Source organism: Catharus ustulatus, chromosome 1, assembly GCF_009819885.2.
Source record: "Catharus ustulatus isolate bCatUst1 chromosome 1, bCatUst1.pri.v2, whole genome shotgun sequence".
Lineage (NCBI taxonomy): Eukaryota > Metazoa > Chordata > Aves > Passeriformes > Turdidae > Catharus > Catharus ustulatus.
In genome coordinates this window covers 40,400,883-40,425,694 of record NC_046221.1, presented here as the reverse complement: position 1 = coordinate 40,425,694, position 24,812 = coordinate 40,400,883, and the positions used below count along the sequence as shown (strand labels likewise).

The window sequence follows — 24,812 nt, the reverse complement described above, 5'->3', positions numbered from 1 at the left end:
TTCATGGACTAGAAAATTCATGATGCTGCAGGAGTGCACTAGCTTAGTGAATTGTAACAGGATTAACGTACGGAAGATGTGCTGAAGTTGGAGACCTACAGCATTCTGCACTAAACCCTGCAATGGCCAATTTTGCCAGCATTTCAGTTGAAACCCTGATGCTGTCTGGGATTGTTACTGGCCTGCTCTGAGTATGCACTATCTGTGTACTATTCCCTCAACAACCATTTACCTTTCACTCTACAATCACGTTTCCATCAAAGCAATATTTCTAAGGCCTAAGGCAATGGCTGCAGGTGTACTGGTGGTTTTTTGCAGAGCCAAAAATTAAACAACAAATTAGACCCAAAAAGTCCCCTATCACACTTCTAACAATTAAATAAAATTTGATATTATTACATCAAACCACAGAAGTCTTCTTAAAAATGGAGAATTGGGAAATGCCAAAGTTAGAATTAAACATTGCTATCTTTATAAGTACTGGAGCAACCTTTAAACTACTAAAAGCTTTCTGGACAACAAAAATTCTAGTTCTGTCATATTTTCACAAGATTCAAGATAAAAAATCTCACACTTTGAGAGAATTTTAGTATTTCATAATCCATTTATATATTTACTCATGCATAAACTGCTTACACTTTCTTCAAAACTGAAAACAAAATTTGCTCTAAGATTTCAAACAGAAATCTTAATTTAGACTCACTCAAACTAAATTATTTTTCCACATTTCTATACCATTAACTTTCACAGTTCAAATTACAACCACCGTATTATAATTCAGGTTTCGGCCTGATTTTAAATTCCCATGCAGTGAAGATTAATCCTACTGCTTACAAAGTTACAAAACTGGATTCCTGAACGCATTTTCCTGTATTTTTATTTACTCTTGTTAATATGCGTTTCTTTGATTAGCTAAACTTTCCTGTTATCAACACTTGTCTCTTATCACAGGCCCTAGGCAAATGACATATTTACCACTCATTCCATTCTGATAAGGGTAATCCTGTGTTTAACTTGCCCAAGAACAAACACCATATATTTTGTTTTTAAGAATCCTGCTTCTAGGTATTAAGAACATACAAGAGAAAGAGCAGGAAATTTTAAAGCCAGGAGTTATTTAAAGGATATTTTGCAAGTGTAAGCTTTTAACAACAGTATATATGCCCCCTACTCCAGGAAAGTTTATTTAATTCCAAGTTTCCGCAATATCACCACTGAAGTTATACTAAAGTTCAAACCATGAAAAGAGGAAAACGCGTTTTTAGTAAAACATCTGGTTTGGATTTTTGTTTTTGCTAACCAAAGCTCTCCCACAGCTAGTAACACTGTTCTGAAGCAAAAGCTTTGTTTCATATTTTGTTTGAAGCATTTTGAAAACTGCGAAAAAAATAAATATCCCATGCTGAACTTCACAGTCGCCTTTTAATTGTAAAGACATCAAAACATTTGCAGTGTTGTAGGCTGCTAGTCACTGATTTTTACAATTCTGTTTTCATTACTCAACCCACACAAATGTCATATGGTATCTGAAAACTTTTGAGCCGAGTGAAACACACTATTTCACCAAACACTCTTAAATTTATTTTTCAATTACCTACTCCACCCCTTTGAAATGTCGAAGGGAACTCTTCTAATTCCTAGTTAACTTTTTAACGTAATGCAAAACAGAAATTTCCAATGGCATTATACAGTTAATGGTGTACTGAAGTGTTCGAGAGCGTGCTAAAAACATTTTGATAGATAGCCAAGTCATTTATCTAAATCACCGTCAGAGCAGTGAAGCATCCTGCAAGCTTTTAAGCATAGCATAAGGTGATGTTTTCTGGCACTTTTTGTCATTTCTCAAACTTGAAACTGGGGTGTTAAAATACCACTATTGTTTATCATCTATATATTTCAGCAACAAATCAAGATCCTATAACATAGTAACACATTTTCAGAAGTGTCCTACTACTAACTCTCACTCTTCTGTTTAACAGTGCATCGCTGTCTGAATCTGAAGGTATAGAAATAATTGATGGTTAAACTCAAAGGGTGTTCACAGTAAGTAGTTTTCTAGCAAAACAGCAACTTCTTAGAGCAACAAAGTGAAGAAGAAAGGTGGCAGCAAGGTCAGTACAAAGAAATATTGCCTTTTCTTCGGAAACTTGTAACTACTGTCTGATTTTTGGAATGGCACCTACCCACTGCAATTCCACATCTTTGCAAGTACTGTAGAGATCAATATTTTAATTGCTTAGCTGCTCTGCTAAAATGCACTTCAAGACAGCATGCATCCTGATTAGCAAATGTGCCACAAAATTAGATTAAGGAGGGGGAAAAGAAAAGGCTACCACAGAGATGTTATGTAAATTTGTCTTTCACCGGTTGGAGTTTTGCAAGTATTTGCTGTATTACATTACGATTTTATGTGTTCCTGTTTGGCTCCACAACTGTTGTTAGGATCAATATGCCACATGAGAAGGGATAAACAGAAAGAAGTCCCGTGCTTCTTTCATTTTTCCTTTCTTGCCAGAAGGAGAAAAAAAAAAAGCTTGCAAACCACATTTTGCACAAAAACTCACCCCACCCCTCATTACCTCTGCGCTTAATTATCAGTCTTTCTGTTTTAAATACATGCAAGTAAATAAATAAAATAAATAACAACAACAACAATTATAATAATAGTAATTGCTTTAAAGTGGAAAAATAACAGTTGGGACCTACATTGAGCACTGTGCCGGTGTTGCCACTCTGTTTGTGCCAATCCACTGAAGCATGCTTTGAGAGCCTTCTCCTGGAGCATGCAGGAAGACGGACTCGCAGTGTAGAAATCCAGCATCTGAGCAGGGCTCACTGCTAGAACGTCCATACAGTCAAACATGATTCCCCCTGCACAGAATGCCTGCAAAAGTGCTTTCCTCTAGGTGTGGAGGAAAATGGCACATAAAAGTACACCCAACTCCATCAAACTCTGCCCCTTTTTTGGCACGTAGGCTGTTGGTCTTTTTCCCAGACCAGAATCATGAATTATGACAGACAACACAGCTAAAAGCCTGTAATTGATCCAAATGATCATTTACCATTTTCCAGGCTGCCCAGCCAATCCAGCAAGATGGGGGGATGCGAGCTGCATTCCAAGTTTTAGCTACCATCAATTTCCCCCCAAAATTTCTTGAGAGTCAGTCCAGCTCCTGGGGCGCTCGCCGGGTGTGTGCCGCGTCCCACGCCGTGCCAATCGCCCACCTCCCCGGGATAAAACAGCTCCGGTGGAGGCTCGGGATCCCCCTCGGCCGTGAATAGATGCTTCTGCCTCTGAACAGCTCACTTCCTACTACTTGTGTCACAGGGAATGAAAGATTGAATTGCCTAATATATGCGAGTGAACTTTCCGTGAACCCTTCCCAGGCTGCTAACCTTCAAATGACCCAAGCGGTCTGACATCACCAGCTCCCAGGATTCTCACACGCCTTCACAACTCCCAGCAGCCCTGCAAAAAAGCCAGGCAGGCAGGCGGGCGGGCAGGCAAAGGCGAGCCCCAGCCCTGCCGGAGTCGCCCCGCGGCCGCCGAGCGGGCGGGTGCGGACGGGGAGCGCAACTTACAAAGAGATCCAAAATAATAAAGTAATTTAAAAAAAATAAAAATAAAAAGCCAAACACAACGTCGAGGAGGAGGGGAAGGGGGTGGGAAGTAAAACAGCGGTGTTTTCAGCGGTTGCGGGGAATGGAGAATTTGAAAATTCCAGCTCGATTTGCTGAAAGTTCTGTGCCCCCCTCCCTCCCTCACACACACACACACATTCCTTTCCTCCCCGGAGAGGCCACGAGCGAGGCGCAGGCGCTGCCGCTGCTCCACAGCCAGGGATACGGGCTTCGCCCCAGCTGCTGGGCTGGCGGGCTGGGCTCGGGAGCAGCCTCATCCCGGCGCTGCCCCGGCACACGCCAGCAGGGACCCCGCTCAGTGCCACCCGCGGGGGCCCCGCTCGGCACCACTCGCAGGGCCTGTGCCGGTGCCAGCCCCACTCCCAGCGGGGAATCGCAGGGGCCCGTCCCTCCTGGGCGGTCAGGCCCCATCGCTCCGCACCATCCATCCCTCACTCTGGCTCCTAAGTCACCCAGCGCTCCCTGGCTTCCCCGATGGGTCCGATTTGGCACCGCCCGGGAGGGTCTGTCCCCACCACTGAGCCCAGGGCAGGAAAAAGCCACGCATCCCCTCTTCTCCCTCCCCAGCCCCGCCGCCGCCGGGTCCTGCCTGTCTCTGATTAGCAGAGAGGGGCTGGGGCCGCTCGTGTGGCCCCGGAGGGGCTGTATCAGCTTTCAGAGGGCTAATGAGCCCCAGCTCCCCGGGAGGGGAGAAAGGCCACGAGCTAATCCATAGGGAACAGGACCCAGCCCATGGTGCTGAGCCGGGAGACCTCCCTGGGAAGGCGGCCCTGGCCAAGCCCTCACAGCCACTCTGAGGGCAGGGGGCCGCTCCCACCGCTGAAGTCTGTGCTAAACCACACTGCCGACAGCCCTCCCTCATGGCCGGTCTAGGTGTCAAAGGCTTCCCGAGTCTGTGGCCACAATGCCTCAGCCAGCCCTGTGCGGGCCCACCACTTGCATGAGGCCAGCAGAGAGCTCGGTGCTTTTTAGGTAGGTAACTACCCTCTCCAAAATCTTGCTCACCGAGAAAGATTCCATGGAGGCTTCCACCAGTTCTTACTCCTATGGACAATTTAAGCATTAATAACAACAGCCTGGAAACACTCCCTCCGCCCTAGTGGGAAGAACATGAGCTCAATAACCACATGCATGCTTTAATTTTAAAGTAAGCCAAGCCACCTCAGCCCCAGCAGTGAGCGTCATCCAGGAGCAAGTCACACAGGAGCCTCGCTTTCCCACTCCAAAGCAAGCTCAGGTGCAGAAACTGGAAAACGGAACACTTGATTATTGCTCATTTCTTGCAAAGCCCAAGATAGGAGTCGGGCAGAGAGGGGCACACTGAGCAGGCATGGCACACCACTGGCGACCGTAAAGAAATGCTGGAGAGAGACTCACCCTGGGACCTGCGCAGCCACTTTAATGGATGTGGTGTCCCCTCTCCACAAAAAGTCCTTTGATGAACCGAAAGTTCTCTGACAATGCCTGCAGATTGTATTAACAAAACTTTTCACACAGGTTCAAGAATTTACAAAAAAGCCCCAAACCACAAAACAAATCCCCCACACAGCACACGCACTTGTTCCCTGAAACTGATATACCCACATTGAAAACCAGCGGCCAGCAAAAAGACCTGCTGCAATCTGGAAGCGAATCCTTTTGAAGAGATTAAAACAAAAGCTTTTCTTAGCCTCCTTCCCCCCCTCAATGGGAGAGCTGTAGTTGTCCCTGCAGCAGGCAGCCTCTCTTTCCCTCTTCCCTTCAGGCAGAAGAGTTACAAATGCTGGAGTTTAACAGCGCTTTTTAAAGGGCTTTTTAAGGACTTTCTCAGCCCTTTGGGGTGTCCTCCCCCAGCCTGAACTCCTGCAGTTGAAGAAGCCCCTGACACTCTCTAATCTAAAATTTATGCACAGCATACACTTACTGAAAAAGCCATCCTTCAGGGAAGGCTTGTTTAAACTATTTCAGCACAGCAAAACAGTGTTTGTTGCATTAAAATAGCCAAGTGGAAAAGTGGCTAAACTTTTTTTTTTTTTTTTTTAACTTGGCTGACTACAGTGCTACAGTTTTGTTTGGAATAGTAAAGCTAAATTAACAGACAGTTATTTTCTAACCAGACGACACAGGATGCACAAGAAATTTGGAATACGTAATCTATCACCACAAAAATAACTGGAAAGGATGACACAAAACACAGTATGGTTTTTTTTCAGTCTCCAATTTAGGGAGAAAACAGGTTTTTTTTTGTGAGGACCAGGGTTCTTGGAACAGTTTAAGCTTATGCCAAGACAAACATGTTGCCTATGTGAGTTAAAAGTAAACAGAATCCGACAAATAGAAATGCAGTTATGTTTATCCCATTAGCAGTCTTATAATACCATATTAAAAAATAATACCTGTCAGTTGTACCTCAAAATGTAGAGTGGCAATTTCTGAAAGTAAATGTCAGGAAGTGACACTTAAGTGTGTACAAACTGGAAAAAGGTTGCTTTTTCTCACTGTATCAAAATGAGCCAGGTAGATCATCATGCTTTGTTGCAAATAATAGTTGCACTAATACTTATATTTATTACTAAATGCACATGTAATTTAAAAATTCCTCAAATAGCCCAATGCTTGGTTTTCTCACACACTATTTCTACAATACAGTAACATATGCATCTCTATTTCGCTTTGAAATAGCACAATAGTTGTTTTTCTTCAACAGAGTATCAGGAAAAGCTACATTCATAAAATGGGGAGTATTTTCTAATTTAGATCAGGACTAATCATAATTATTGTGCTAAGTAATAGTCCTCTAGTTCAAATGAAGTATTGCCATGTATTTTAAATGCCTACCCAGCACCCACAGAGGTGCAAGGAAGCAAAACTCTCCAGTATCTTTGACTTTGTCCCTGCAAAGAAATTGTGGTTTCACATCAGTGCTTTGACCTGTTTTCTCTCAGACTGTGATAGCAGAAACTTTACAATAAACATATTCTTAGCTATAAGTGAAATAAAAAGCACAAGTTCAAGTCAGAAATCTATTTCCTCTGGTGTTACTGTATATTTGTCAGTGTGACATAGCACATTTGAAACCCATAATCATAAAACAAAAATTTACAGCCAAGGTTTAGGGTCTACATCTGTTTCTCTGGTTTTTGTACTGCAATTACCCACTGGACAATTCAGAAAGCAGCACTATGAATCATGTACTGCACACATGGTTGTGCTGGTCACCTTTTTGTTAGTACAAGAGGCTAAGGATGCCATAATGTGCTTCACTGAGAGAGAGAGAGAGCATTAAGTAGAATTAGGATGAGTGCACCAGGCTCTCTAATAAAAATGACTTTACTAGAAGCAACAGAGCACTTCTAGAACATTACAGGCATATTTATAGGATGGAAACATTAAGAAGTGCATGCAGAAATTCTCCCCAACTAAGTATCTCAGGGGAAGCAGACTTTTTTTCTCTTTTGCATGCATTTTACTATTAATCAAATGTAGCACTCTCTTGAAACAGTTTTGACAGCAGAGTAAATGGTTACTAGTGAATGATGTGTGTGTTTAAGCAGTGAAAGCAGAGACAAAGTGATGTTTTCTTCTACTCCCTAGGCAAGAGCTGACACTAAGCTTGCTGCCTCAGCTTTGATACTCACAGATTCCTTTGTGTCAGTTGCTGGGAGAATCACTGGCAGTTCACTAACCCTGCCTCACACACAGGGGCTTTGATTTTTACCTCTTCATTGACGATAGATGTTAATATGAAACAGTACTTGCCTGCCTTGGCAGTTTTTTTTTCCCCCTCCCCCAGCTGGCGATGCAAATCTGAACAATCTGAAAACCCGAATTCCCTCTTCACTACATGTAGATTTTAGTGTTGAAGGATGTTTTCTTCATGTCTCGAGCACGTGAATGATGTAAAAAGATTATGGGGAAGAAAATCACTAGGTCACAAGAGAATGGCTGAATATTTAAAACTCTAAGGTAGTCCTAGGAAATGGCTATCAATTGTGAGCAAGAATTGCCCTGAAGAAAGTAAAACAGTAAAATTACTGGCATGAAATGGCACAAATGACATGGAAAAAACATGAAATACAGTGAAATTAAGTAAAAAAAGGGGTTTCTTCAGTCTGCTATAGGCTAGCTTGCAATGACCGAAACAGGAATTTGCACTAACAGGAAGAATTATTTCAGGCCTGAAATGTAACAACAACTGGCAAAAGACAACTCAGTGCAGAGCAGTATTTTATTTTAGATGGGAAAAGCAGAGTTAGTCATCTCCAGACCCAGAACTCAGGCATGCAACCAGTCTGCGAATCACTTACTGATAAAGGCTTTTTGTCTGTTTTAATCAAGTGGATATGTATTTTTTAGATGCCTTTAAAGCTGATTGCTTAAATTAAAGGCTATAGAAATAATTAATCTCCACAAACTTGAGCATACAACCATGTTTCTTAGAATCCATACAATCCTTTGGCTTGGAGCCAAGGGAGAACTGCCCTACATGATAAAACTGGGAGTGTATCTGGCTCAGCAATCCATTTCTAAGAGTGACTGCTACTAGATCTTTCTAAGGAAAATACAGGAATCCCTAGTGATTGGCGAAGTATAACTCACCCTAAGGTCCCCTAATAGCCTATTCTCTAACAGCAAATCACTTAAGCATTAAAGCATGAGATTTTATATACTTCCCAAATTTTTTTTGTAAGAGCCCCAATATTCTAGATAGTCATATATAGCCAATGTCTTTTTGAATTGTGATAAATTTGTAGCTCTGTGACACAGAAGCAGATAGTAAGCTATTAGGCTTTGAGTTAGAGAAGGATAATTTTTAAAAAAACAAATAAACAAAAGAACACTGTAAAACTCATCCGTGTTGCAAATAAAGGAGAGAGACCAAACTGCACCTTTTTGAGGCCCCAAAGGCTCCTGATGGCTGTAGACTCCTGAAAGGTTGGCAAAGAGGCAATGACATCATATGCACGAAGAGGGGACAACATGCATTTTTGAAGGATATGAAAAGAAAATAACATTATTAGATTAAAAACTGGCTACATACTGAATCTACACTTGCTATTTATGAGGATCCTACAGTGCAAACACCACCGCTAAATGGTTACCAGAAAGAAAGAGAAGTGGGGAAAAGAAAGGTTTGTTTCATTTTGTTTTCTTTTTAAATGACTATGAACTGCTGCTTCAAGGTTTAGCCAAGAAAGAGATTTTTACTGCTAGCCTATAAATCCCTCAAATCATAGAATTATAATGGAAATGCTGAGGTAACTGGAGTGCCATGCATGGCACTGACACATTGCATTATATAATCCAGGGAGAATGAAGGTAGGGAGATCTATAAGACCTAAGTAGAATCAAGATGTATCAAAGAGCAGAAGAGCAAGTCGAAATGTTGAATATTAAACTGCAGAGAATACTACTACTAACAATAAAGTTTCCTATATGCTGAATATATGGTTGGCTGAAGGCGAAAGAGCACAAAGCTCCATTAAAACTAAAACAGAGATTCAAAAAGACTGTTCAAGTAACTACTTTGTTTCTGCCTTTTTTAAGGAGGTAGAAAAAAGAAAGTTACCTAACAAAAGGGTAGTATTTCCTGATGGTCTGATATCCTGAAAGGTGTCTCAGAATGTATAAATAAATAATCCGAGAACATGCAGAATAAATGGGAGTTCCAAACATAGGCACTGTACCACTCTATCTGTAACCAGAATCAGAATATAAATGGGGACAACTGTACTTCTTCGACAGGTTCACTAGTTGAAGCTTAAACTCTTGGTGAAAAGTTAGGCCTGATGGCTTTCTTCCAGAAAAAAAACAAAGTTACCAAGCAGTGACTGGAACTCCAGCTCAATACATACACACATACATACATACATACATTCTAACAAAGACTAAGCCTTACCTAAGCCCTATTTCATTTAAGTCAGACTTAAGCAGCATTTAAGGCTTGTGCTCCTGCACTGCTGACAAGGACAACCCATATAGAGGGATGGCAGAGGCCTGAGATAGCTCAAACACATTTGAGTGAAGTTCTGGTCATATAAAGCCCAATGCAGATTAGAGTGGATTATGCTGTGAATGTAAACTGCAATAGAAAAAAATAGATCCACACTCAGCAGCTTGACGTGCGTATTCATGACAATCCAGTTCCCACTTATCTAGTTCCCAAACCTACATCAACCACTGAAAGAACAGCCCAGTGTCCTATCTCTGGCATATATTAGAAAGAAGAATGAAGGGGTGACTGGAAAATGTGTTGGCGTTGGCACAGCTACCTGGCTAGCAGGGGTAATGACAGCAATGACAATGTGGTGACATTGCCTGAAATCTGCTGGTAATGATGGTCATCATGCCAACACCTCCACTCTGCCTGTTGCCCTAATGCACTGTAATTTCACACCTTTGTGTTCTGTCATGCAGATGTGCTTTCTGTTTGGGAACAGCCTGCATATATTTTTGCTGTAAGTGAGGTAGAATTACCCAGAAACTGAGGCATGTATTTAGCAAATCGATGTCTGGTTTCTTATGTAGAACATGTGCCATCAATAATGTGTGAATTAACTGAGGGTAATGTCCTCTGAGGGACACTGTTATCACTGTAACTTTATTGATGTAGCCTGAAAAGTAAACTTTACTGACGGGGTCAGTTTTACAAGCATACAGGTTATCATAGTGTAACTACTGTTGAGCAGGTAAAGGATTCTGTATATTCCTTTTACACTACAGTAACTGTACTGGGATAGGTAACTCTTTCAAAAAGGAACAACTGCTTTCTCACCCTACATTGTTATACCAGTGTAACATTCAAATGTAGATGAGATCTCAAGAAAAGTCAGGCTGGGCTGGACCTCTCTTGCATTCAGAACAAGCACAATGTTTCCTGGTTTTCAAATTCTAGGCCAGTGTACTTATCAAATTGTTCTTTGGTGCATTCCTCAAATTCTACTTGATTTGTGCAATTTAAGCCAACAAAGAAAAATTTGCATGAAGCTGCTTCACTAAGCTAGTCCCACATAATTAAATAGATCTGCAAATTCCCATACCCTTAGATTGCAAGACTCCCATATTGGACCACAGAAGGGATTAAATGTCCACACATGTTATGTCCATGTTCAAGGATTCACAAGTGATACACATGCTTTAATCAAAGACAACTTACAGAGCTGGAGTGCAGTTCAATATTATGGCAGCATACTGCCCCAGGCTTTGTGCAGTATCACTTTTTATTCCCTTTTGGGACCTTTAGTCCAAATAAAGTGGTGGACATGCAAGGTGGTTTCTAAGCATATCAGGCTTTACAGATCTATAGAACTATCAAACTGGTTTTGCATAAACTAGACCAAAACCTCTTCATTTGGGTATCTTCACCCTTCTGACTGAACAGTTCTGCACAGATCTTGTCATCACACTGAAAAAAACCAAAACATTTCTTTCAATCCAATCAGTTTTGAGCAAGAATCCTCAAGAACAGGCTTCTCATTCATGGGACACTGATCTTCCAAGTACTGTTATCAGACTATTAGAAAAACAGACTTACTCAACTTCATATGGAGACATGGGAAGAAGAATGTGTATTCTGTCCTTTGCCAAATGGCTTTGAGATCTCACCCTTACTACATCCATCCATTCTACCAAAAGACAGGGTTGTGGCCAAGCTATTTCAAGGAATTATCAAAATTGTTGGATGGGTAAAGTAAGCCTGAATCTATAGAAGCTTTAGTTACAAGAAAGGCATGTGCACATTCCCAATCCTGAGAAATGTGTTGTAACTCTCTCTAAAGAGTTCTTATCCCCAGTCAGATTTAAATGACAAGTTGGTTCATACATGCTAATTAAAACCTTAAAAAACGTGAAAGGTCCACCTGTTGGATTCTTAAATTTGTCTAAAAATTGTTAGGTTTGGGGTTTTCTGGCGGTATTTTTGTTTGTTTGTTTGTTGGATTTTTTTTTAACAGACTTACTAAGAGCAGAAGGGCATGCCACTAATAGTACAGCCTATTCTGCTAGCTGAACAATACAGGAACATTATGTCACTCGTAGGTAGAACTTCACAAGCATGCAAGAAAGGCTAAGAGCTTTGCCAACACAGATTATCAGACAGAACCTCACTGGAAAAAATGAGGCACAAAGATCTAAGTGAAGTGTAAAACTTACTGAGACTTGAACGACATGTTGACAGATACCACTCCACTCTCTTGCTTCCTATCAGACCCCAACAGCCAAAGCAGAGATTCCTAAGCAGTGTTTTTACAGGCTAGGCTTAGTCTCTCCCTCATCTTATCAGTAGCCTTCAAAGGGACTGTGGGTGGATCACCTCCAGGGAAAATTAAAAAAAAAAAAAAAAAAAAAAAAAAAGCCAACAAAAAACAACCCCCAAAAAACCTCAGAAGTGCCACCTCTTCCATAGAAATATATTGGTGCAACCATAGAGACTTTGCTTGAGCTGAGAAAACACACTGGCTCTTCTACAGGAGAAATTAAAGAGTTTGTGCTTCAGCCCTCAAGCCTTGAGTGGCCTTAGAGAAGAGGAATAGCTAAGGAGAGAGTCTAATCAGGATGCGGGGAAAATCAATACTGGCTTCTTGAAATGCCTTAGGCAGGAATGAACAGTTTAAGGCTAAGACATTTTTCTGCTCTTTCTGCACAAGAAGATGTGCTGGACTGAGTGCACAGGTGACAACACAAAGGTAGGAGAAGGCTTTCAGGAAGACTAAAAGCAATCCAAAGCATGTTATATCCTAAAGTTCTTTGGGAAATATTATCTTTTAAAAGTTTCCTAGTTTTGCTGTATGAGACATCTTTCTATACACCACTCAAAATTGTCCAAAGTAACATTTTCAGCAATAAAAGCACACCATTGTACTGTTATTTTCTGACTTTGGTGTGGAATACAATTATTTAAGACTCAGTGGGAGAGTATGAAAGGAGCGGGAGTGTAATTCCAGTTCAGGAAAAACTCCAATAACTGACATCAACTAAGAAACACAAGATAGATGCATTGTATTGTAGGGGTGAGTCCCATTGGCTGGAAACCATGACTCTCCCAGCAGGACTCAGTTACATAGCAACTCCTGAGGGTAGATTAACCCTTCCCCCGTTAACATATCTGGAATGATTTAGGAGACCTTTTCCTTCTCCTGCTACAGAATAATTTCATAGGTTTGCAAAAATGGTTTGGAAAAAAATGAGTTGAATGCTACCAGGGTAAAAGCAAAGCTATCTGACTCACCACAGGATACTGATGGTACAATAAACAGAGATTGAAGGGAGTTCACATCGGTCTAAATGATATTTTATATTTTCAGGTTTTGTGACGTATGTAAAACACAAAGTGTATTTCTCATCAAACAGTTAATGCTTAGTCTGTGGGGACCCAATCCAGAATGCATTTATCAAGTACCAATGGTCTTTCTCACCCAAATTCTGCCCACTCACTGACTTCCGTCTAGATGGTTACTGAAGAATTAAAGAGTCCTCAGCTGGCATAGTTAGTACTTAATCTAAATGAGAATTTTTCACTGTCAGAGAACGTGCTGCTTTCATTCAGAATTGTACAGGTTGATTATTGTGAACTCTGAAATAACTCCTACAAATCTTATAATACTAGTTGGTTTTCTTCTAATAGTGCTTTCTAATTACTGACATCAAGTAACTTGATGAATCTGGGAATCTCTATTTATTTCATCATAGCAATTTCCCTATTTTGTTTTTAGAACTGCATTATGCTTCAGTGTATAGATATCAAATGTGAGCAAAAATACTATATACTCTTAAATTCATGTTCTTCTGGTTATCAGAAATAATAAAGTTTGAATTTTAAAAAGTGAATACCTAAGACAAAGATCCCTAAAGCTCTCTATTTTTAAAATGTTAAAATTCAGCTACATTAGTTTTCTCCCTTGTAAGAGAGCTAGATGGTCCCTGGGGGCCGGAAGGGCACACGTCCTCATTCAGGCATCCCTGGTGTGGTCACACTTCACGGCTTTGAGCCACAGCTGCACACTCCGTAAGAAAAAGGAGCTACAAAGTTTCCAGAGCAGAAAATAAGAGATCAGGCTGATGTGATATTACACTTACTTTTGACTGTCTTCTGGTTACAGTAAGTGAGTTCTTGTTTTTTCATTCTTTGTACAGGCAGAATTGGACTCTGGTAGAATGGGCACTAAACAATGCTTGGAAAGGCAGGCACCAGTGACACTGCCCCTGTTCAGACAAGCAGGGTAAGACTATACCTTTCCTTTACCCTGGAAGACCCAAGGACACTCTTACCTGAAGGTTAGAGGAGAAAAGCCTTGAACCAGTTCATCTTCTGCTCCTCTTCCCCCACCCACCATTCTCACATATGGACACAGTAAAGTTACAGCAGGTCCTGTAACACACACCTCCCACCAACATCTCTTCATGACGTAAAATCGCTGCTCAGCAGCAGCTCCTCAGTTCCCATTCAGATCAGCCAGAAGAAACCACAGTCCTGTTAAAGTTTCTTTTTTTTGGTTGCTTTAATAAAACAGGTAACCTTTGTGTGTTACTGAAAGGACTATCTACATGGTTAAGATATGCCTTGCTTTTCTAAAAGTTTCACATTCTAGAAGTTCATTTGCATTCTCTTTCTAAGATTCTTATACATCACTTGCAAATCCAGATGGGATAGAAAGATATAATTTAAAATTCTATTTATTATTTAATTTGGCTTCTTGCATTATATCTTGAAAACTCATCTCAAATTACTTAGCTGCTGACTTTCAAAAACTAGGACTACCAATATAGTGGGTGGGAGATAGTACAAACAGAGCTACTTCAGAAATATTTTGTGTTCTGAAAATTAATTAGGAAGAATCAATTTAATTTCTTATTATGGAGATTTTTTAAAAGTTCATATTTTGCTACCATTATTCACCTAAAACTCTCACTGACACCACTGGAAATGTAGCCTTCAAAAGGGTAAAACCTGAAGGACCAAGTTCAACATGCTTATATTCTGTTGAAAGAATTTTCATACAAATGCAACACAGACCTATCAAATATTTGTGCTCTTCATTAAACTAATGCCTCCCTCCACCATAAACAAGATGGTGCAAAATATAGGTGTATTCCCATGTCCTCCTACTAAGGTAGGTGATATCAAAATAAATTTGCAACCATATCATTATATCAATCTCCCGTATTACTGCATCAGAACTATAACCATAATTAACTAGCTGCAGGTCAAATTTCTAATAAATCTTTAGAAATTAAATGTATAATTTGTCAAAACCACATGTCTTCATAAATTGATTATTCAGAATTTAGAAGCTTTTTAATTAGGAAGAAATTTATGCAATACCATGTGTAATAATTACGAATCAGCTCTTCTGTGATATTTTTGTACATCAGCAAAAATTAAAACATTGGAAAACATTACCAGGTCATTGCAGTATTTCAATGTCAAAAGAAACACATAGTTTAAATGTAGAGGTTAAAGATATTTTCCCGTATCTTTTACATCTTATATAGCTTTATGATCTCAGAACTGGAATCATTAACCAAATACAAAATCAATGAGAAAAAGATCTAATCTGACCATTTTCAAGCACAGAGTCACTAAAAATGATTTATGCCACTGTAACACTTTTTTTCCATGGTTCTATAGTTTTACTAAACAGCATATATTCTAAGTCAAACTACCATTTTATGCTACACTAAACAATATTTGGCCTTTCTTATCCCTTCCAGCAAAAATTCTGAAAGAGTTTAAAGCTTTAAAAACATCACCTTTGTGACAAGCACCAAGATGAGGGGTACGACCCCGGCTGCTAAATAGAAAACTAGAGAAAAAAGAAGTTAAATATTCGTTCATGGCACACAAGCAGCAAAAATTGTACCCCAGTTCCCCTGCTCTCCTCTCCTGTGCTTTCACCACGGGCCTATTCAAACTCTGCACCCCCACAAGGGCTGTGGGTACTTCTATCAACATTTCATAGGAGAAGATTTTTTTTGACAGAGAACACAAAAGCTGCTTTGTGTGAAGTCTGGACACTTTTTTTCTACCTAATAAAAACATGAATAGAAGTGGGACCTCAGCAAGCATATGGCAGAAAGTCTGGACTAACTGAAAAAAGGGGGCCTAGAAGAGTTTGCTCTCTGTCATTCTCCCCCGTGTTTACTGGTGAATGTATATGGTGTAAATAAGGAATATGCAGAGCGGCCCATAATGGAACATTGTTTATGTGCACATCCTGGCAAATGCATATACAGCATGGAGACTATTTCCAAGCAGAACATAAACACAAAAGCGGAGTGATGACAAACAAGTATTCCAAGGAAAGAAAAATGTTATTCCATATACAAACCAAACAAACTAAAGTGGTTTCTCCCCTGCTAGGATCCAACTGGCAGATCTCAGCTGCACACACTATGTAGCTGTTAAAGAAATGAGAGACATTCCAGGCTTACTGGTTGGCTTTCTTTTTCTTAAGAGACCTTATTATGCTCCCAATATTAAAAAGAAAAATACAGTTAATATTTTATTTTACTCTCTTGAAAAAACACAACAAAACAAAACAGCTCTTTCTTTCAGCCTGAATAAGAGCTGGGGAGATAGAGCCGATGCCAAGAAAACACCATAAGGAATTAAGTCACAGCTTTTCTATTTCAAGTTCCCACTGAATGATAGAGATGGTTCTTTCTTCTGCAGGTCTCTCTGACAAACCTATTACATGGCTTTAGCAAGTGACACCAGTGTGACAATAACTTAGAGGTTTCATGCTCCTGGCAGAATGTTTTTTCTTTTAATATTACTCATATAGGTTTAGAAGAGGGTTTAGAAAACCCAACTCCCTGCAATTTCAAGATAGCAAAATTCCAGGGGGATGAACCTTCTTGTGTGCTTACTTCTGGAGAACAGAGTATTGTGCTTTGACAGCTGCTATGTAAATAAATGGGTCTAATTTTATACATTTAAAACTAATTTCAAGCACCCAACTAAAGGAGGAAGAAAAGATGACAAGCAGGAAAACAGAGAATAAAGTGACAGCAAGAACCACAAAAAGTCAACTGATAAAGCAGAACTTTTTAAATAATTAAAAGGCCTTTATAGGATATTAGACACTAGGAGCTAGCAGCTTTAGTAGGAGATCATAGGAGGTCCAGAACAAAAATACTTTGTCATGTCCTACACAGAAATGCAGAGCCAGCCTGTGATTTTAGCCTATTTTAAGATACTCAGAGTGCGCCTCACTTTCTCCAAAGCTCAAGATATAGACCCAACAAAATTGAAATACAAGTTCAGAACTGGGGTTTGCACCTATAAATAAGTTTTCTGCTAGTCTGTCAAAACCTGGATGCAAATGTTCCATGCTCTGCCTTTATGAACTCTTGGAACTTGGGTGCATCACTCATTGGGAAGTGATAGAGCCTGGGCTGGGAATACTGGTAGCATCTTCACAATATATAGACAGTCCTTTATGGAATCACATTATTCTTTGATTTTTCTTTTTTATGCACACCTACCTCATCCCAACATGGCCTTATGCATGCCCACTGCTTGAGTTTCTCTTCAGCTGCTTGCAGACTTGTACAGAGCCTTCACTGTACTTCACAAAACACGCATTTCTCATAATTACAGTAATTTCATGAATACAAGCCGCACTGTTTTGACTAAAATTTTGCTCCCACCCCGGAAATGCGGCTTACACTCAGGGGCGGCTAATATGTGAATAATTTTCTGACATTTCCAACCCCAGAAGTGCAAACCGAGGTGCCGAATCGAGCAACTGCCAGTAAAACCCAGCTTTTCGCGATTGTTACACATTGGTTACTCTGTTTTGCGGCGGGTGGAGTGGGCTCAGTGCCTGCAGCGCGGGGTGGGGGAAGGCGGGGGAAGGCGGGGGACTCCCTCCTTCAGGCAGCGCAGCCCAGGGGAGAGATGGGGGGTCCCATGCTACCATCCCCGCGGCCCGGGGGGAAGGCAGGGGCTCCCGTCCTTGCCTGCCACTGCCGCCACAGGAGCAGGCAGGCTCTGTCCCCACCTGCTGCGGGAGTGGGGGTGCTCCTTCCCTTCCTGCTGCCGCGGGTGCCGGCAGGCTTCATCTCTGCCTGCCGCCGCCGCGGGTGCCAGGGGGCTCCATGCCCGCCTGCCGCCGCGGAGCAGTGCCGGGCTGGGGCGAGCGAGCCCAGCGGCAGCGGCGGCCAGCCCCGAGCGGCCCCGCCGAGTGGCAGCGCTGAGCTGGGCCACCTGGCCCAGTAGGCAGCCCTTCACAGCCCGAGACGAGCCAGTAAACGCCACCAGCCCACAATTCTGTTACTATTTGGCAACTTTGTTGCACGCGGGTCCTCGCTGCGAACGACAGAGCGGCTTATAATTGGGTGCGACTTGTGTATGGACAAAGAACGAAATGTTTGCTAACACCTGGAGATGCGGCTTATAGTCAGTGCGGCTTGTATTCATGAAATTACTGTACTCTTGGCTGCATGGACCACTTATGGCACGGTGACAGGGAGGGTGCACACCAATGCCAAGTACAGGCTCCCATGTTCTTTCCTCATTACAGAAGGTATTTCTGGTAACTGAATACCTTCTGCATATTAGAGCTGTTGGCTGTATGAAGGGAAGTTTTTTGTGATGTGTGCTACACTGAGCAACCATACATCAAAGAGGAGGATCTGTGAAGGCTGTTGCAAAGCTAAGTCACAGTGGGCGCTCTAAAGATTTTAAATAAAAGCAGTTTTAGTAAGGCTCCACATCTTACCACTTACTCTTAAAGAAAGGTACTAAACTATGGGAAGGATCTTAAAAAATTTGCCAAATGTATAAAATTCATCGTCAGATTTAAAGAATCTTTTTATTCTCTTCATTTAAGCTTCACCAGTTAAGCGAGGCACTCAGTTTTCATCTGAGAAGTTTTCAGCTTTAAGAATGGCCTACAAACATGACCAGACTGGCATGTTGAAAGGCTAAGAAATGGAGGGATAAGGAAGAAGTACTCTAAATTACTAGCAGTAAGCCTTTTAATATGTATGTCAGCATTAAGATTTATTTTACATTTGAGGCTGAGGACACTGAGTAATTCAGATATGCTGAAGTGAATTCAGGACCTGCAAAAGAGGCAACAAAGGTACTGGAAAGGTACTGTGAGAACAGCTTTGTATTCCTTACTAATTTTGTCCAAGATGTGCAATCTTATACATTGTTGTTTACTAGACAACTACATAAAAACTAGTATTCTTTATACGCTACTCCCATCCCCCTTTTAAATTAAAAATGAGTTGTTATTTTAACCCTACTCAAGTATGTAATATAGTGATGATTGTAAGTCTTTATGATCACAAAATCCTTTGATTTATCCCTTAGTTTACTAGCTTTAACAAATAATCCTAAAAACAATACAGAGGAAGATCTTATAGGCCTTCAAATGATGGAGAGGGAGCAGGGAACTTACTACATAAGTAAAACTACAGCTTCAGGGCCCAAAACTTTCCTGTTGGGAGGCTTTCTGAATGCTGCTAATAAGGTCCCGCCAGTGGAAACAGAAGAATATCTTCATAAAAAAAGCCCTTTAGTGTGGGAAGATATGATTTTCTAGAAATTTTTTAATAAAAAAGCTAATAGATGTGGGACCTGAATCTAACAATAGATATAAGTATGTCTAAATACATAGGAAAATATGAATATTATTAAAGGTGGCAAGTCCATCCTGCCTACCCCCCACATCCAGATCTGTAGTCACGAACATGAGGATATTCAAAGCTTACGTGAAGATAACAGACCCAGCTCTCCACTATTAGTGACCATATGGCAACAGGCAGTTAAACAGACAAAAAGAATGATTTCATTTTCTGCTCAGTGTTCCACACTGTGACAGCCAGAAGAAAATACACGGAAGCTACGCAAAGTATGTCTGCCTTCTCTATGAGCCTTGGCCTTAGCCGAGATGCAATTACCACCCTGCATCACAGAGTGACCCTCTGAACATTTTGGGAATCTGTATCAAACCAACATTAACTCTCCCACATGAATTCCAGAGGGTCTATACACAGGCATGGCAGTTCCTTTTGTACCTACACTCATAAATATAACAGGCCAGAGCTCAGCTCCGGCCCTGAGGCTCAGCTTGCATTCGCAGCAGCTCCTACTCCATTACAGCACTGCTTGGGGATAACTACAGAGATACAGTAATTTCACGATTATAAGCCGCACTGAGTATAAGCCACACTTCTGGGTTTCAGCAACTTTTTGTTTTTTGTCCATATATAAGCCTGATTATAAGCCGCACGTTACAATACAGAGTGTGATAAAAGGTATCTATTCTATCACCATCTGTTGAGGGTGGGGACAGTGATCCTTATCTCAGTGGGAGATATTCTGCTAATGGGCCATCCATTGAAACCAGTAGGGCATTGTTCTTTATCTTTTCACAACTCATCCTTCCTCCAGAGAGTCACTTTCTGCTAATGGCCCATTGAGTCCCACTGTGTGACTGATAAAATTACTGCATCCCATTGGAAGTTGCTCCTGCCGGGGGGAAGAGCCCAACATTTCTTACCAAAATAAAAAACAGAGGTTTTGGGACACTAAGGGAGCCCCTTTCTCCACTGGACTCCAGTGGAAAACTGGATTTCTCCACATCACCACTGGACCTTTAGCAGGAAACTGCACCTTGTACAGGAGCACTGCTCCAACTGAATCACATTGGTCACTGCAAGAGGACTGCAGCCACCATTTAATGGGACTGCTACCAACACCCTGCCTGACGGGGTGTCAGGTTGTACTCTGACTTCATCAGGGTTTGGAGTTTGTTTCTTTGTAGTACTGTATTTCTATTTTAATTTCCCTAGAAAAGAACTGTTATTCCTAATTCCCATATTTTTGCCTGAAAGCCCCTTGATTTCAAAATTATAATAATTTGGAGGGCGGGGGTTTACATTCTCCATTTCAAAGAGAAGCTCCTGCCTTTCTCAGCAGACACCTGTCCTCCAAACTAAAACAGCAACTTTTTGTTCTTTGTCCGTATATAAGCCACACCTGATTATAAGCCGCACTTTGGGTTAGGTCCAAAATTTTAGTCAAAATGGTGCGGCTTATAATCGTAAAATTACTGTAGTTCCTCGCTCAGCTGCTCCTGATCCACACCTGGCATTGCTGGGGAGAAGAGGCCTGTGTGCTACTTGTCACAATGGACAACTTGCAGGACACAACCTCAGTCCATATCCTGACCCTGCTTGTTTTTCTGATAGCCTTTGAGCCCCTGCAATTCACTCTATCCACCAACACAGGCAGAAACTTAAGCAAGTCTAAGAGCTTCCTATGGCTGTCCTGACTCTGAGGACGATTCACCACACTCTGGTGGAGAAAGAGCCCATGTGAGTAGATGTGAGACTTCAAGCCCAAAAGTTCCTGAAAAGAAGAACTGCAACAGCCACTCCTTTCAAAGCATCATTGCTAACAGAAGGCTGGAGTCCTTCCATGCTGTCTCTGGAGCTGCGTGGTTTGGGGAAGAGTTGCCTCCACTTGGCTAGCACTACTTAAGCAACATTTTTATAGGCTCACTGAATCCACACAAGAAATCTGATCAACTACCTTCAGGAACCATCCAAAAACTTTGAAGCTTCCAGCTGGCTCACTTGTTCACCCATCTTGGGTATTCACGTATCTTATATAACATTCCCTTATTAAAAAACACACAATTTATATGGGTTTTGTACTGCCTAATATGTGAGCATATATACAATGTCAGCCTTCAGTGACATCATCCTCCTCTTGAGCTGAGATATGGAGATGTGTCTGATGAAAGAGAAGAGTTTTTTAATATTTTTCTCTCCTCCATGTATCTCCCAAATGAGCTTGCCTTAGGTAGGAGTGATGTAATGCCTCTTTTGAAGACATTCTTAAAGGGTCAAAATGTAGGAAAATATCCCTTGAACACACGAAGAGGACAGTTTATCATACAGGAATTCTGGCCATCTATTTGGAGTTTAACTGCAACCACAACATGTCTCTTAGTGCTGACACTGGCACATGAAACTGGAGGTGAGCTTGCTAGTTGCTTACATTTCATTAGTACAATGAAACTTTTACTGATTTCTTATTAGTGAAAAGCAAAAGTGCCATCCTGGTTAGTAAAAATCGCTATGCTTTTCCTAAGTGTAGAATTTGGATAAGCCTAAGCTTATCACACCACCAACAAATTCCCTTCTGGGAGGAATCTACCCTACCTTCTCTCATTAGTTTGGTCCTAATTCTGTTTATTTATTAGCTAGTCATCATAGCCATTACTATTTTTAACCCTGTCTAGCAAAAAGAACTTTGGCCAAAAAGGCAATAATTTTATGTGTCTTGGAGGCTCTCCAGGCCCCATCCAGGATGACCACAGTCAACATGGAGACAGGATTGCTTCCAGGATGATGGTGTTGGACACCTAGTTAAGATGCCAGGAGGGAAGGGATACACTCCTTAGCAGGGGTCATGAAGGCAAATCTCTCAGCCAAGGAGCCAAGGCCAGGCAGTCCTTTCCCTGTAACCCCCGGGACAAGGCAGGCTAGCGCCACATCATGGGCTGGTGTAGAGCTGAGCACTATGGCCAAGGGATAGAAATCTTTCCAATGATCCCACCTAAAAGCAGGAACCACTAGAAAGCCAACTGCAGTGCACACCTGCTAGTCAGAGAGGAAGAAGATGGCATGAGACATGACTGTGTTGCTTTCTCTAAAGGGGGCCTTTAACAGCAAAATTTCTAGATCTTAATCTGTCAGAAACACAATGCCTCTGCAGTTTCCTTATCTTCAACAGGGTTTGTTCACGTTCAGCACATTAAAATGAGACCACCTGTTAGTGAACAGGGCTGACAGCAAATACTTTATCACTAAATAGAACCATTTAAAACCAGACAGTAGTGGAGGTTGACAATCTAGGTTTAAACATCCTTCTGAGCTAATTATGCTGCTCCTAGGGCAAAAACTATGAAAGAAATATGACATTTAAGCACAAAATTGACATATTTTGCAAAGGAATAAGATGGAGTTATTGAGCAGAACTTTTTTTTAAGCATTTCTGTGAACTCAATTCTGATCTCAAAATATATAATCTGTTGGGTTTACATGACATTTCCATTGCTGACCAACGATGTTCAAATATATCAGGCAGAGGATGGCCTACTTGTTTAAAGTTCTAATTGTCTATTTTAATGGATAGCTACTAACAAAATTTGCAATCCTGTGTTAGGGGAAAAGAGCCTAGACAAAATTATATGAGCAAAAAAAATTATATAAAAAGCATTTTCCATAACTATTTATGTTTTAAATTCATGCCTTCAAAGCCAAGTGCATACCACTGGAGTGAAGGATTTAACAGTTATGGATTTCTGTTGTTTTTTTTAAGAATTAGCAATACTGGGATTGTTCAGTCTATAGAGAACTCAATGTAGCTGGAAAAGTGGGTGAACAAACATCTTTGCTGCCACAGCAAACAAAACCTGACACTGATTTTTCTTATCCATACTGTAGATGTCACAAAAAGCTACACAGATGTAAATCAACTGGAAATAATAGTTACTCCGTAATTGTTGCTGGTCAAATATAGCAGAATTTGACCTGACACAAAGGCAGAACAACTGTGAAACTGCATTTATGCAAGAAAATAGTAACATAATATATTCTTTATTCAAGAACCCTACAAAATATTTAAACACTGACATAAACTAGTTTTCCTTCAAAAATTTTGTTGCTGAGTTTTCAGGGCCAGAGTAGGCTTTCAGATAGTATGATGCAGTATTAGTATGAATTTGGGCCAGCATTTCACATATAAAGTCAAGATAAATATCTTTTTATGTGCCAAGTATTTATGGTTCACAGACACTCTGAAAATGACGGGGCAGGACAGATCCACTCCAGCAGCGAATTTTAGAGATGCAGCCCCTGCTTGCATCAAATCAAAGTAACTATGCTGCTGATCCACAATCACAACGTGAAAAGCCAAAGCCAAATCTCTAGAAATACTCAGTCTCATACAGCTGGAAATAGAGTAGCAAAGTTTGGTCAGTAACTTGGGGGCTAGTCTGATTTTACCATTAGCATATTTTTTTCATGAGACCTTAACGATTAAATAAAGCAGTATCAACTCACAAAAGACATAGCAGCCTTAGAAGTTAAGAAAAAGGGCATAAATCACATTTGAGCCAGAGGAAAATAAGTACCATGAGAAGTAGTACTTTTTGTTGTTTTAGTTTTTGTTTTTTGGACAGCTTTATTTATACACAAGATGAAAAAACACCACAAAAAGTTTTAACACAAACGGGTTTTTAAGGTGATCTCTATCTACTACAAAAGTAATTTACATTTCCATTATCAGTCTTAAATCTTTCCTGAGAGTCTGAAGGCCAAAGCAAGTTTCTAATCTCAGCCACTGTCTACACGACCCATTCAAAAAGAAACCCTCAAAGCTCAGGCTCTTTAAATCAACTCCATTTGGTGCAAGGCTGGGTTTCCTGCTTGTTTGCTTTTGGCCTTCCTGCATATTGGTTCAGGACTTAGGGCCGAGCTCAGCTGCAGAGATAATGCAAAATCAGAACTATTCTTTTCCTCTGGCTGCCAAGGAAATCCCTGCTTTAGATTAGAAAATAACTAATGATTGTGTGTCCCTGTATGCTTTGGAGTAGGGCCCCTTATTTTATCTACATGGCAGCTACCTGTCAACGTGTGGTGCTTGGAGTAGCGCACTGGGAGTTCATACACACCAAGACTATCTAAACAGACCATTAAGTGCTAGTAAAGTAACACATGTGAACGACAGGTCAATAAATTTTAAACAACTTATGTTCACTGCAAAGACCTGGCTGTTTTAGAACAAGCTGTGTTTACATAAAATCGATTTTTACAAGCATCTAAATAATTAGGGAATATACTGCAATAATAATTATATTCTAAGTTCAATATAATAGTTCCAAACAAATTCAATGTATCACTTGCTTGTTTACACAATTCCTCCCCCCTCCCAGGTCTTGCTTCTTAAATAACTCCTTCTCTTTACAGGAGATGTTTAAATTTCAACTTGTGTCCAAATTAGAAGGTGCTGTTACTTTTTATACTAATGTGCCCTGATGTTCATCCCATTGCATATGTATGTGCAAAATGACTGAGGTCAGTAAATCACAATTCTAACCTATGTTGTTATTTTACCCCTTCTAACAATATTTGCCAATATTTATTTAAAATCAGACAATTTA

At 40.8% G+C, this 24,812-nt stretch overlaps 1 protein-coding gene across 7 annotated transcripts in view; it reads right to left on the bottom strand.

Moving 5' to 3' along the window:
* The window catches only part of RARB (retinoic acid receptor beta), a 324,037-nt gene that overhangs the window by 88,980 nt on the left and 210,245 nt on the right, over positions 1-24,812 (bottom strand). Inside the window, exons 1-2 of one of the 7 annotated variants that reach the window (XM_033085726.2) lie at positions 5,227-5,334; positions 5,020-5,106 (exon numbers count right to left, since the gene is read on the bottom strand). The exons of 4 other annotated variants lie outside the window; for them this stretch is intronic. Coding sequence is in view for 2 of the 3 variants with exons in the window: in XM_033085553.2 (XP_032941444.1) it covers positions 2,707-2,863 (157 nt within the window). In the remaining variant the exon portion in view is untranslated. Of the gene's footprint in view, positions 1-2,706; positions 3,929-5,019; positions 5,107-5,226; positions 5,335-24,812 lie in introns of those variants that run through there. 2 more of the 7 variants (XM_033085553.2, XM_033085463.2) reach the window with 2 other exon arrangements.